We start from the raw sequence: 13,335 nt of genomic DNA on the forward strand, positions 1-13,335 counted from the left end.
AAGCACAAAGTTCAGTTCTAGACACTTTATTAATCTTGTCTCACTGAATAAGGACCTGTCAAAAATCTTCATGCATACACAATTCTAAAAATGGAAGCTTTCCATAAGGAGAGTCTTTCCTGTGTGATGAAACACACAAAGTTAACAAAACAGGATGTAGTACAGAGAGCACATGTGCATCCTTAGTTCAATTGTTATGGCATCAGCCCTTCCTAGTTGAATTAGTCTTTGGGGTGAAGTTGTACTTGTTTTTTTAAATCACACATGCTCTGCTCCTACCTCTATGAAGCATGCAGAGACAACTGGGCACAAAAGCAAATACAACTCAGGAAACGGTGCAGAGTTGTATATTAAAGAACATGGTAAACTGCTAAGCCTACTACATAAAGATTATTGTCTACTTGAAATGGATTACAGTCAGGGTGGCCAAACAAGCTCTAAAATATAAATTAACAGTCTTCTATGCACCTGATGGATGGATTATTCAAAAATCTGGAGAAGAAGGCTGAAGACCATCTCATTTGATACTACACTTCCTGAGTGGATAAGAGTAATTCTGGAGTTCTGAGATTCAGAAACAAACAAGCAAGCAAGCCCTCCTCTTCCCTCTGCTCCACTCTGCACAAAGACAGACACAGAAAGGAAACATTCATTTTATAATGTCAGTGTTTATTTACATGAGAGACTGTTTACACAAGTTGGAAAGTTGTTTCAACAGGAACCCAACAGTTAGTGCTTTTGCTGGTCTTCAAAAAAGGGACGACTTCCAGATTTGATGATGCAACTTCAGAACACTTTGACGATCACTTGGTGAAAAAGTACCAGGAATCAACTAAGAAAAAAGAAAACCAAACACATCAAGAATGACATTAGTTCTATACAACTACCCATACCCAAACACTTGAAAAAAGCAATATTCTGCCCTTTCAGCTATCTCCCTTCCCATACAATACTACTGGGTAAGCTCCATGCCCAGCCTCTGCAAAGCACGGCCTCAAACTAGTATTTGTTCCTTTAACAGTTTGGCTGAACAGTCCTGCAACAAGTTAGAACACTGATGTGACCATCCCTGGAAAACATCAAAGATCAGCCAGATTACGTTCAGTTCCTTGTCAGAAGTCTGAGATGTAATACTGCAGTAAATAAATGCTATTTATTGGCATGCCATATAAGGGCAAATGGAATGCAACTTGCTTTCCCATGACACGGACTACACGGATGTTACTTTGCAAACAATCTGGAACTTGACTCATGACTAAGTTTCTCTTAGTGTTTCTGTAACTCCCTCCATCTCAAAAAGCACGTCTATCTTCTCTATTGCTCCTGCCAGTAGAAAAATATCTTATTTTAAAAGTAGTTAAAAATGAAAATGTAGGATACATTTTTACTTCTTGAAGAAAAACACATGTTCTGTTAACATGAAAAACAGTCATAACATTGAAAAGAGAGAATTCTGTCTTTAGAATTTACACTTGAAAAGTATGGTTATGTCAATTTTAGGAAAAGGAGCTGTTTATTTGATTAGTTAGCTACTGTGAGGAATGACAAGAACTTATGGCAGAGCCACATTTCTCCTTGAAAAAGGATAAATGTCATGCATTTGCCTTCTATGATCAGTGACAGAAAAATTTAGTCTTCTCATCTTTTTATGTGGTCTGCACTTTTGCTCCTACTCAAAAATAATCTTCTCCCACTAACCATCCATGAATTTCTGTTCATGTTCTATTTAACAGGGGACAGGCATTACAGTCTGACAGGATGTAACTTATCATTCTCATGTGCACAAAATACCTTCTTACAATGAGTTTTTATGTCAACCTTTAAAGCAAATTATTAGAGAAATTGTATAGCATTTGAGAAAAAATACCTTCTGGGGAAACAGAATCTCCATTCACATGCGCTGGTGCCTAAAGAAAGAAAAAAAAAAGAAAACCAATAAAACTAATGTATCAGTATTCAGTTTCACAGGGAGCATCCAAACTCAAAGCTGTTCTACTGCTGAAGTCAAGAGATACTAAGAAAAACATAACTTTCTGTCGCCCCCACAGGACAACATTCTACCTTATAGAGTTTCCCCTGCCAGCTGCTGCGCAAATTTCTCTGTTGCTCATAAATGACAAAACAATCACACTAATAACGAGTGATAAATTAACATCTTACCTAACGTAAGGGGGATTTTCCTACTGTATTGTCTTTGAGGAAACAGGATTTGCTGTTTACATACTAAAAAGTAAAAATGCCTTTACAATTACATTACTATACACGTTTTGGTATAAGGCATGCACGTGAATATACACACACATACACAATTTACATTACATATATGCAAACATTTTTAAATCAATGTGTAATTATACTCTTACAATTACATTTTGAAAGAGCGGGATTCAGTTCTGTGGAAAGTGACAAATTGTTATAATATGTAGGTCTGACACTTCAAAGCTGCATACACCACCAGTCAATTGCAGTATTACACAGCATGTCTTGTCCTGTAACTTAAAGGACAAAAATTAAAGCCAATTTTAACACCAGCCGGAAGCAACCTGCTTCATGATGAGGATGCTGGTTTCTGCACAGCAACAATCCTCTACTGTCCTTCCAACAAGATTTCCAACTGACATAACCAATGGAAAAGAAACAGAGAACATCCTGACACAAGGAATTCTACAATGCTCACCCACATGCACAAATCAAGTGCAAAAACCAGGTGGATGTTGGTCTTTGCTATGACACAAGCCCACACCAACTATGCTTACCCAGCAGATAAACCCAGGAGTAAATCACTTGGGTGACCCATGCAGAAAAGAAACAGCCTCAAAGGCAGGGTTTACAGCTGTCTTTAAGCTTCAGGAGAACTGCAGTACCCTGCGGGCAGGCAGGCTGAGCCAGAAGCTGCACATCCAGGCTTAGCACAGCACAACACTCAGACTGAGCTGCACTGGTGTGAAATTCCCTCGCCAGCCTGCCAGCATCCAAGCAGGCATGGGGCTCGATCCACTCAAGAGCCAGTTGAAGCCTTGGAGGAAGGAAGGGAAAACCAGTATTCTTTTTCCCCAATTTACCCAGAATAATTACCTGCACAGGGTGCTTACGTGACTGGTCTGAAAGGATGTGCCAGCATTACAAATGTAACCCAGGTCTTCCAGGCTTTATCACCAGAGCATCCCCTCTCTTTCCGGCAAAACCAAAGCTTTATCACATAAGGCAGGGAGAACCAGTGGTCACTGCATATAAGCAGGTACCTGCCACTTCTGGGGTAACTGCTCTGAAAGTTTGAGATAAGGACTCAGCACCTTCTCACCAGGACCAGATGAAAACCTCATCCCACTGAACCAGAAGCCTCTTCACTATGCAACCCTTTCATCTGGAACACTATTTAAAAACCAAACTAATAAATAAAAAATATCTATATAAAAAAACCCAAAACAAAACCAAAAACCCAGCCACCCAACCAACCAAAACAAACTCCAGGCTAAAACCCCACCAACCTTCTGTTTTACCACTGACCATTGAACAGAAAATTTTGCCTCTCCTAGTCCCAAATGGAAATGTCCTCACAGAAAACATGTAGGGAGAAAGGCAGTTAACTGACTTCCCTGCTTAGATCTGAATTATTTGATACATGTCTGTACAGATTCAAATTTTGTTGGACATTTCGTTGAAATATCAGGAAAAGCCAAGTATTTTCCCCTGTAAGAAATTGTTCTGCATTTTATCAAAAGAAATGTCATCTAGAAAAGCTTTCCTAGTTCACTTTCCAGTCTTTCCAGTAGTATAAGGGAAGAATTATGTGATAAGTCTGAGAAACGTTGCTCTACTGACTATATATAGATTGTCCTGGAGATTTTCCAACTTGCAAAGTCCTCAGCAGCTTCTTCACAGAGCAAGTGAGCAAGCAGTCCTCAGGATTAATGTTAAACAAAGGTTTGGCTGTCCTGGACAGTTTTTACAGATGGCAACACTTAAAAGCCTGAAATAAACAGTACATCTTAGCACTAACACATTGAGCTACAAAGCTCTATTTCTCCTGGGTTTAGTTTTCAACATATACTAACACTGACGCCAAGAAAGAGATGAAACAGTTTTCAGATGCTACAGAACACTAGAAATTCTCCCCACCTAGTATTAAAACTTGACTAGGTTTGTAGTTGCAGAGGACTGATGTAACTCTGGCTGGTTCGAATGGTCAGTACATAGATTATGTTCTTTGGGACTGACTGGACACGGCAACTTGACCAGCAAATCATTCCTAGTTCGCCACCAAGACAGATGACAGTACACATGACTGCCATCCAGAAACTAACTCAGTGGAGTGGACATTCCTCAATACAGCCAAGCCATTCTAATCCCACACCTGTAAAATAATGGAAGGTCAAATAATAGAACAATAAATCCTATTGAAATCAACAGGACTGTCTTGGGAACTACCCCATCAAAATCTATATGAAATTCTGATTAGTGCACAAGTTGGTAAGCATTTGGTAAGGACTTGTTTGGTTTCCATTTGGTTCTTACTTATGGTTCTTTTGCTCACCATAAAAATTGTTTCATAACAATACTGAGTGTTGCCTTTTGGATTTTGGTGGGGGTTTTGCTGGTTTGGTTTGTTGGGATTTTTTGAGAACTCAAGATACCTGATTTATGGCAATTATCACCCACTCAAAAATTCCGTCATTGGAGCCTGACCCAGGACACCAAATTGTGGGGAACCAGCTCTCACTGCACAAGTAACTCAGAAATTTTGCTGTAGCTGAAGTATATTTCTTGCTGTACTGGCATGCAAAATCTCTACCTCAGCCTTCACTCTTGTGTTTTTATCCAGAAGCTAATAGACGGACATAAATTAGAAGAAAGTGTATCTGCTTTTAGTTAGAAACATAAAAAACACAAACAGAAAAAAACCAAACTCCAGACAGACACAGGCAGCTTTCATTTCAAATTACCACAGCCATTAAAATTCTGCAGCCAACACTCACGTACTTTCACTTCAGTTTGAAAGAGATGAATGCCTGACAACCAAAGTAGGCAGTGTAGTGTACTAGACAAAAAGATACCTGCTTTAAATATTAGCATGGAGATTGATAGCACATTTAGAGCTTGACTGTCCACCATTCATATTTCAAGAGCATTTTACTTTTTTTCAGTTATTGTAGATTCGAAAATGCACAGAGTATGAACAGTATTTAGAAGAGCATTGCATCTTTTCCCTGTCTGAAAAGTACCAAGAGACAGCACCCTCCAAAGACACAATTAAAATACTTAGACTGAACGGGAACAGAATGATGGGAAGGAGTACATGATGACAACTTCACAAAAAGAGTATCACTTAAAAGAAAACCATGTGAGGCGCAAAAAAGCCGGGAAGCTGTAATATTCTTATTAAAGTGTTCACAATAAAATAGACATTAAAGTTTGATATAAGGTACCTACTTCATTAACTGTTTTTACTAACTTTTCCCCCAAACTGCAGGAAAAAAATTGATTTGTTAGTAAGAGACAAAACAACAGATACTGCTGATTTAAACAGATAATTATTTACCCTTCATGCTTCAAAGTACAAACAGCACACAACACAAAAGGAAATATTCCTTTGCAGGTTTGTCACCATCCAAATGTGTCTGACTTTAAATTTTAGTTGCATTTAAACACTTGCTAAAAGTTATCATAAATTCCAAAGTACAGAGGAGGTATTTGCTTATAGCTGTGACTGACATGTCTAAAACCATATCTGAATTCCAAAATGAGTTTTTCTTTCATTTAAAACTTACAGTCCTATTAATCAACATTCATAAGTGCAATCATAAAGGTACTTTTAAAAAAGTGCTGAAAGCAAGAGACCTGAATAAGAAAACCAGTTAGGTTTGACACTTCCTTATGACTTAAACCAACTTTTCTTTGCAACTGACAGTCTTACGTGTTTGTGACAAAACACCAGTCAGGACAACACATTCTTACTAGAAATGCTGTTGGAATGTTAACTGCACAGACAGTGGATGGCATCTCCTTTGACACCTGAACTTGTGTAATAACTGTGACTAGAGGAACAAAACAGTGAGTGCCCAGGCAGCCATGCACACGCGCAAAACACCTGCCACGCTCATGTGGTCATAAGCACAGGCTCAGTGATGCCATATATTTAAAAAGAAAGAAAAGTAATACTTGGGGGTACTTTTTTCCATGTAATTTCTGGTAACCTTGCTTAATTTCTGGCATCCAAACTAGCATATTTTAAAATGGAAGAAATTCTCCTCCAGTAGCATTTGCACATGAAAGCATCAGACCTGCAGGACATTTTTCTTGCCTGAACAGGAAACCTGCATGTTTTAATTTTATGTTAATTCTCAGAATATGACAAGCATTCTTTAAGAAACATTCAAAAAAAGCATCCCTCTCTTTACAGCAATGTATTTAATTATGCAAGTAGACAAACAAAGGATCCCTTTAGTGATTAGGGACTACAGTCAGCTAGTCAATGAGTTCTAACACTGGGTGGTAACTCATGGCAACAGGGGAGACAGAGAAGACAGCAGGCAAGATACAAATAGCAGTCCATCTTGCTATTCAGGATCACAAGAAACAGCACTGCAGAGGGGAAAAAAAAGAAGAGAAAAGAAAACCCAAAGGAAAAAAAAACAACAACAAAACAAAAAAACCCCACCAGAACAGTAATGAACCTGCCAGAAAGCAACAATGGGACCACTGTAATGAAAGGTTTATATTATAAGGCTTACATTTCCCCCACAAGCTTTGTGCTCTTTTACTTTATGCCTTAGATTTTTGTTTAAGGACCATTTCAGTTGAGCTACTTGATTTCAGTTTTGGAGCTCTGAATCTTCTTTTCCTATTAATCACTTTTTTAAAAAGGGTGGAACAAAAAAATAAGTATTATCCTTACCGACTGCACAATTGATCGGGCATCCTCCTCACTGCAACAAAATGGGCTGTCCCTCACCAGAACATTTGTGCTGAAAAATAGAATTAAAAACATGCTCTATCAATCAGTGGAAGAGACACGCACTCAATTAAGTACCTGTGGGGAAAAAACACCTTCACGTAGAGCTCAGAAATGTGTATCTGCAAGAAATGAGGAATTCAAAAACACAAAGTAACCAAAGATGCTGGAAGGGAAGGCAGGTGTGGAGGGGTGTTTTTTCTTTCTGTGGGTTTGAGGGACTTCCTTAATGTACATTCTATATTATTGCAAGCAATGCTCACACTCAGTTCTTCTGGCAGCTAACTTGGGTAAAGTTCAGAGGACCACAGTTAAGAAACTAAACCCCCCCAAAAAGTTAGCAGAGATAAACCAGCACTTTCTGAGGTAGTTGAACAAGACCTAGATGGATGGCTAGCACAGATGGTGCGAACATCCCCCTGTCTCTTGTGCCTTGAAGGATGGCCAGACTCTGTGGCCGGTGCTGTGGTTTGCAGTAGCCTGCCTGCAGTATTTAAGAAGAAGGAAAAAAAGGTCAAAATTCTGCTCCTACATAAAGCAGCAGATACCTGTGCTGCTTCCAGAGAGCAGACAAACTCTGGGACCAAATACTTTGCAGAAATGTTTTGCTATGAATATACATTCTTTCATATCAAAAGTGAGTTTGGTCATGAGTTTTTAAGGTCCTAAAGAGAAAACAGCAAGAAGTTCAATTCCTCAAAGGAACGGTGCTATTCTAATTATTTTTTAACTTCATCAACATGAAGCTCAAAATGCCTCTGAAATGCTCAAGACTGACATTTGATTATTATCCTACAGTATTCTTGCCATGCTAAAGTAGAATGACCACCCTGTCCAACTGCTAAGAAAGCAAGCAGCTCCAAGAAAGAGAAAGTCACATTTTCCCAATAAAGTAGAAGATGATAGTGACTATCTTGAGCACAGCTTCCCCCACAGCCTTTTCCCTCTGGTTTAGCTAATGGCAATTTACAGCCCTTGGAAAGCACCAGTCAAAGATACCTGCCTGCTCTTCAGGGCCTCTGGTGCCAGAACTGCCAAAATGAACCAGACCATAGAGCTTAAAGTCCATTTTAATTTGGATCAGGCCAAAGGCTAGTGAAGAACACTAATTTGGTTCTCTCATTCCAGAGAACAAATGAAAAATACAGAATGATAAGCTGCAGAAGAATTTTGCAACACAGCAATGCAGCACTGAAGCATGGAATTACCAGTGACAAGAGGATTTGCATGGGATACCAAGATTTTCCCAAATGGTCCTGAACAAACACTCTGGGTCCATTTTTCAGAAGCTGAAGTAATCTATATCATTTCTATATAATCAGCCTATTTTTGGAACCATTTACCAATAAATCATTGTCATACAAGGTGCAATTAGTCAACTGAAGTCTATTATCAATTAAAACCATGAGCATTCCTGTCACCTCAAAGTAAACAAAAACCTAAGCAGTTAATGCACAGCTGCCACATACTGAACACCACCACTACTAAAACAACAGAAAGAGGAAAAGAGTGGATACTTACCATTTAAGATTACCTCCATCAGCTTTTTTATGAAGCAAAGCTTTCCAGTATTCATGGGTGGATTTGATAATTTCAACAGCAAAATCCTAGTTTGCATCAATGAAAAGTTTCATGAATTAAAATGTTATTAAACAGAAAAAAAGCCACAAAACTAGTTTATTAAAACATAATGTTTCATGTGTCATTTTAAGGGGCCTCCTTTGAGGCCTCATTAAATTTCTGGAAAATATAACACCCTTTTTATGAAAAGAAACAAACTTCACTATCTGTCAAAGACACTGGTAACACATTCAGGACTTTCCCTCAGTCTGCAGCCAGAAAACAAAGAGGCTGCATATAAAAATAACCCCAAGAAATCAGCACTATATGCTACGCAGACATCTACAGTTGGAGAAAACTGTACCAGGTCCTAAGTGGGACAAAGTGTCTGAGCTATGACTCCTTGTTACACATGCACATCAGGGTCAAAGTTAAGGTTTCCCCTCTAGTGGCAAAATTTACATTTACTTCATTAATTGCCCAATCATACACTTCAGCATTTACACCAACGTAACATGTCAGCTGCCTGACAGTGTATTTGTTTAAAACAAAGGTAATATCAGGAAGGGAGTGGGGATGAAAAAGCCTCAAAAAATACAGTAAAATAAGCCCTTGGTGTCCAGATGATATCTAGACTGGCTTGCAAAAAGCTGCCAAGAGAACATTCACATTTCCTAACAAGGAGTGAATTGGCAAAATGCCACTGGAACACTGTGAACTTCACCAGAGCTGCTGAAGCATAGCCACAGCCGCCTTGCCACATTCTGGGTCTCTAGAAATGCTTGAGAATTATTCAAGTGCCCCAAACCAGCTATCTCAGAGGGCATTTAGTGCCTCAAGCCTGAATTCCAATGGCCTGACAGGGATATACCCATTAAACTGTCACTAAAGAGCAACACACTGCTTTACAGAGCAGGAAAATCTCTAAGAGCAGCTCCTGGGAGAACAGGGGAGAGATCAAGTTATCAAGCCTTATGACTCTATATTTGATTGATTTAAAATACAGGTTTAGTGCAGAGGGGAGTTCAGGACATCTCTTTAACCAGACAAAACACGTAAAGTTGCCTGTGCTGGTTAGAAGGCATTTTATAACTTTGATAGCACACTGCAAGGCCAAACTAGCTGACACATGGACATCATCCATTGGGAACCTGTGATTCTTTGCCAAAAAGAGTCTACAGAGAGTGTGCAATACACAATTTTCAGAACATTTCTACTCAAATCACACCCAATTTGCGCTGAAAAAATCCAGGTGTTTTCTTCAGCAAGGTCTATTCCCAGGTCCACTCTCTTTTCAAACACTGGCCAGTTTTACTGTAGATAGCTTTAAAGATAGTCATTAATTTTTTCTAAAATAGTTGTAGACAGCCATTCATTTTTCCTAAGAAAGGGGAAAATGTTTTTTCAGCCTTCCAGACAAAACCAGTTCAAATGTTTTCACACAGGATTAGCAGGAAAAAGTATACCTTGAGCAAATACCAAATATGGAAAAATCTGCAACCCCCTGTCTGTCTTAAACTGCACAGCCCTAAAAAAAGTCAGGAAAAATTACCAATCAGGACTGAAAAAAATACCTGAAAAGACAATCTGTTCATTCCTCTGACAGGGAGGATGAAAATGCTGCAGGGAAAAACAACAACCTACAAACACAGATGCATGTGTAAGTCTTGTCAGGATTAGGACTTCTTTTAATAACCTATGCATTTTCTCCTGATAAAATGGAAGACAGCAAACATTATTTATTCCTAGGCTAAAAAATTGTATTCAAGGATTCTTCATAAAAATTCTTTAGTTAAATCTCCTCTTTTACAATTCCAAAAACTCCAGCATGTATTAAAGAGGCCACATGACAGAACAATGCATCTTTAATTTTGGATTATCTTCACCTTGTTTTTAAATTCTCCATTAAAAGCGAAGTGATTTTGCGGTTTACCATCAGGGACTTTATATGCTCGGAACCAGTCAACCGTAGACTCAAGGTAACCCGGTTTGTACTTCCTAACATCATCAATATCTGTAGGTTAAAAAGAAGAGAGAAAAAAAAAAAGGAATAGTCATTTTTAGTCACGGTTTTTGTAACACTCATTGTAACATTCGTTTTTTAAAGTCTCTTAAAGGATCTGCAAGCAATTTGATTTCAATGAGCACTTTCAAAGTCATTGGGGAACTTCATTTTATTACATTAGCTGCCCATAGTCGATATCTCACGATTTCACAACCACACAAACAGCTAAACCAGTTACCTCCTGCCCTTCGTTAATTAAGACCCAAAGGGACAATGAATAAAAGGACCATACTTGATGACAGGAGAGGAAGAAAATTCCATATTTATAGGCTTTCATCTCAGTAGGTACCTCTTGCAATAATACTTAGATTATTCAGTAATTTTTTTCCCCAGCAACTGCAGGGACTACAAGCATTTGTTTGATAATGAAAGACTAGCTAGTAAAAACAATTTCTACACATGGATTTTTAAATTAGCACCTCAAAACAAAACACAGGCTTGACTTCTCAAAGTTGTATTAAAGGCATCCCTTTGCTCACATTACTTTCAAATTCAGCCCCTTAGAAAACAGGTATGTGCCAGGAGCACTAAACACTAGCTCTGCTGATAACCCCGTGATATCTGCATACTCACAGTGGTAAGCCAATTCTACCTTTACCTGTATAATCTTACTATGCAAAGATGGAACAGGACACAAAGAGGAATGCATGCCATCTGCAGGACACCCCTAGGACGCAGAGATGAACATTGCCACAGATCATTGCCACAGTGGGTACAGAGAGATTAAACAGCCACACAGTAATTCTGCTCGAGGGCTATACTGCTACAGCAAAGATGCAGTTCAGGATCTTAAATGTTTACTTCTGCTATGCATATCCAATATTACCTGCTTGCCCTGTGAGACTACCATCACTCCTGTTACCTGCAATGAGCTGGTCCTATTAGCCCCTTGATAAATTAACTCTCTGGCAGTATGTTTACAATTTTATTTTGATACAAAAAAGGATTTTGTCCTTTCCAGAAGCCAAGAACTTTTTGTAGCTGGTGTAATCCTTCTTTTTTGATCTCTTTCGCTCGTATAGTCACTTCTGATGAAAACAAGAGTTGACTTCTTACTGCTGTACTTTGCATGTAGTCTTTCAGCTATTTCATAACCTCACTCTGTCCAGGCCACCTTCCATGGTGTTAGTCTCCTCCAGTGTTTTGCAAGCCACTTGCTCATTTGTCCCTTCCCAATTCCCTCTTGCTCTCTCTCAGTACTGCTTGGCTACTTCATTCTCTTCCCCCATAGATATGCCTCACTGACATCTCCTGGTTGGCAGTGATTCCTGATGAAACTCTTCTTTCTATCCAGTCCTATAAAACAGATTTTCAGAATTGTTTAGTCCACAGAATGGACACAGAGTCATGTGCTTTCCATCTTTAGCTGCCTAAATGTCTTTTTAAAACCTAGTCTGTGAACCTGAACAAAGACATTTGAGTATTTTTAAAGAGAAGAGTTAGAGAATGGAAAAAATCTTGTGCTGCAGACCATTCAATTCTCTGTAGACCACCAAGAGAGATGAGAAGTGGACTAAACTGTGAAATCAAACCTACGTGAGAACATATGCTGAGTGTTCATAGATATCTGATAGATGCCACTCCCAAATTCCACTGGATCACACTCTACTCAAAGAATAAAACATAAAACTTTGAAGAACCCTATGTAAATTTTTGCTTCAGCACACACTTAATAGGCCTACGTGTTTATGGACTCGGAGTAACACACATTTTGAACTTGGCTGCTGGCCATCTGTCTGTAGAAGATTAGGGAGTTTCATTGGCAGAATCCCAGAAAAAAGCAAGGGCACATAAGGCTGAGCTAGAGGCATGTTTTCTAGCTGGAATGGGTGTTTAAGAGTACAAGAAGCCTTTCACTGGGGTAGGTGGCTGAGACCAAACAAAAAGGAATGATTTAGAAGAGCGAAGGGTCCTGGTTGGAGGCAGGATGCTTCATTTGGGCACTAATAAAACTGCAGCTCCGATTCAAATTAGTTTCAGGGTTCCAAGTTCTTTCAAGCAAGAACTGTTCCATCTCGTTCTTTCAAGCAAGGGAACATCCCTCCTCCATCTTGAGCCCTTATCACCTCCTCCTCTTTTGAGGTTTGAACTCACAATTTCTACTACACGATGAAGACACAGTATCTCGTCAAGTCTGTAAAGCAAACTAGGCTGCTACAACAATTTCCTTGGCTCCTAGTAGTGGATGAACTCCAGATCTCCATCTCCAGACACTACTTAAATTCAAGCATACTCTCTCAGACTGCTGCTCCTTTCTTCTGGGTCCTATTCCAGCAAACTTCTCTCCTAACTCTGCTTCTTCACTCTTCCTACTTGGTTATTTGCCTCCTATTCCCATAAAAACTGTTCTTCAGAAGTGTTTTGCTATTTGCTGACACTTGGGCCCTTCCCCATCTGTTGTTTATAGGCTTTGTTCATATTTCTCTAAAGGACTCCAATATTAGAACAGGCTTTGGGACAGGCTTTCATTACCTGGATGGGATGACCATCTTTATGGATAGAATCATCTCTCTGAATTTCACACTCTCTCTATCAGAAAATACCTTGCCTAGGTAAAATGACTACACGTAATCAGACTACAGCTTTATTATGGGGCCCCTAAAGTCCTGGCTGTTACATATTCTGGTTTTGAGGACTTCAGAAGGGGCACAGTGGCTGCTTTTATTTCCTTGGTTCCTTGCAAGTTATTCTTCTTCATCTCCATGCTTCACTTCACTATTCTTTATTATGAAGGACAGCTACTGGGCAACAAATGAAG

General features: G+C 39.1%; 1 protein-coding gene across 2 annotated transcripts in view; it reads right to left on the reverse strand.

Annotated features, from left to right (window-relative positions):
- Window positions 1-648: 648 nt before the first annotated feature.
- Window positions 649-13,335, reverse strand: part of PPA2 (inorganic pyrophosphatase 2) — a 36,746-nt gene continuing 24,059 nt past the window's right edge. For both annotated transcript variants that reach the window (XM_030491785.1, XM_030491786.1), the window contains 5 exons: window positions 10,399-10,526; window positions 8,474-8,559; window positions 6,896-6,965; window positions 1,868-1,907; window positions 649-832 (listed from right to left, as the gene is read on the reverse strand). In XM_030491785.1, coding sequence (XP_030347645.1) covers window positions 804-832; window positions 1,868-1,907; window positions 6,896-6,965; window positions 8,474-8,559; window positions 10,399-10,526 — 353 coding nt within the window. In that variant the 3' untranslated portion in view covers window positions 649-803. The remainder of the gene's footprint in view (window positions 833-1,867; window positions 1,908-6,895; window positions 6,966-8,473; window positions 8,560-10,398; window positions 10,527-13,335) is intronic.

The sequence above is a fragment of the Strigops habroptila genome, chromosome 7 (assembly GCF_004027225.2).
Source record: "Strigops habroptila isolate Jane chromosome 7, bStrHab1.2.pri, whole genome shotgun sequence".
Taxonomy (NCBI): domain Eukaryota; kingdom Metazoa; phylum Chordata; class Aves; order Psittaciformes; family Psittacidae; genus Strigops; species Strigops habroptila.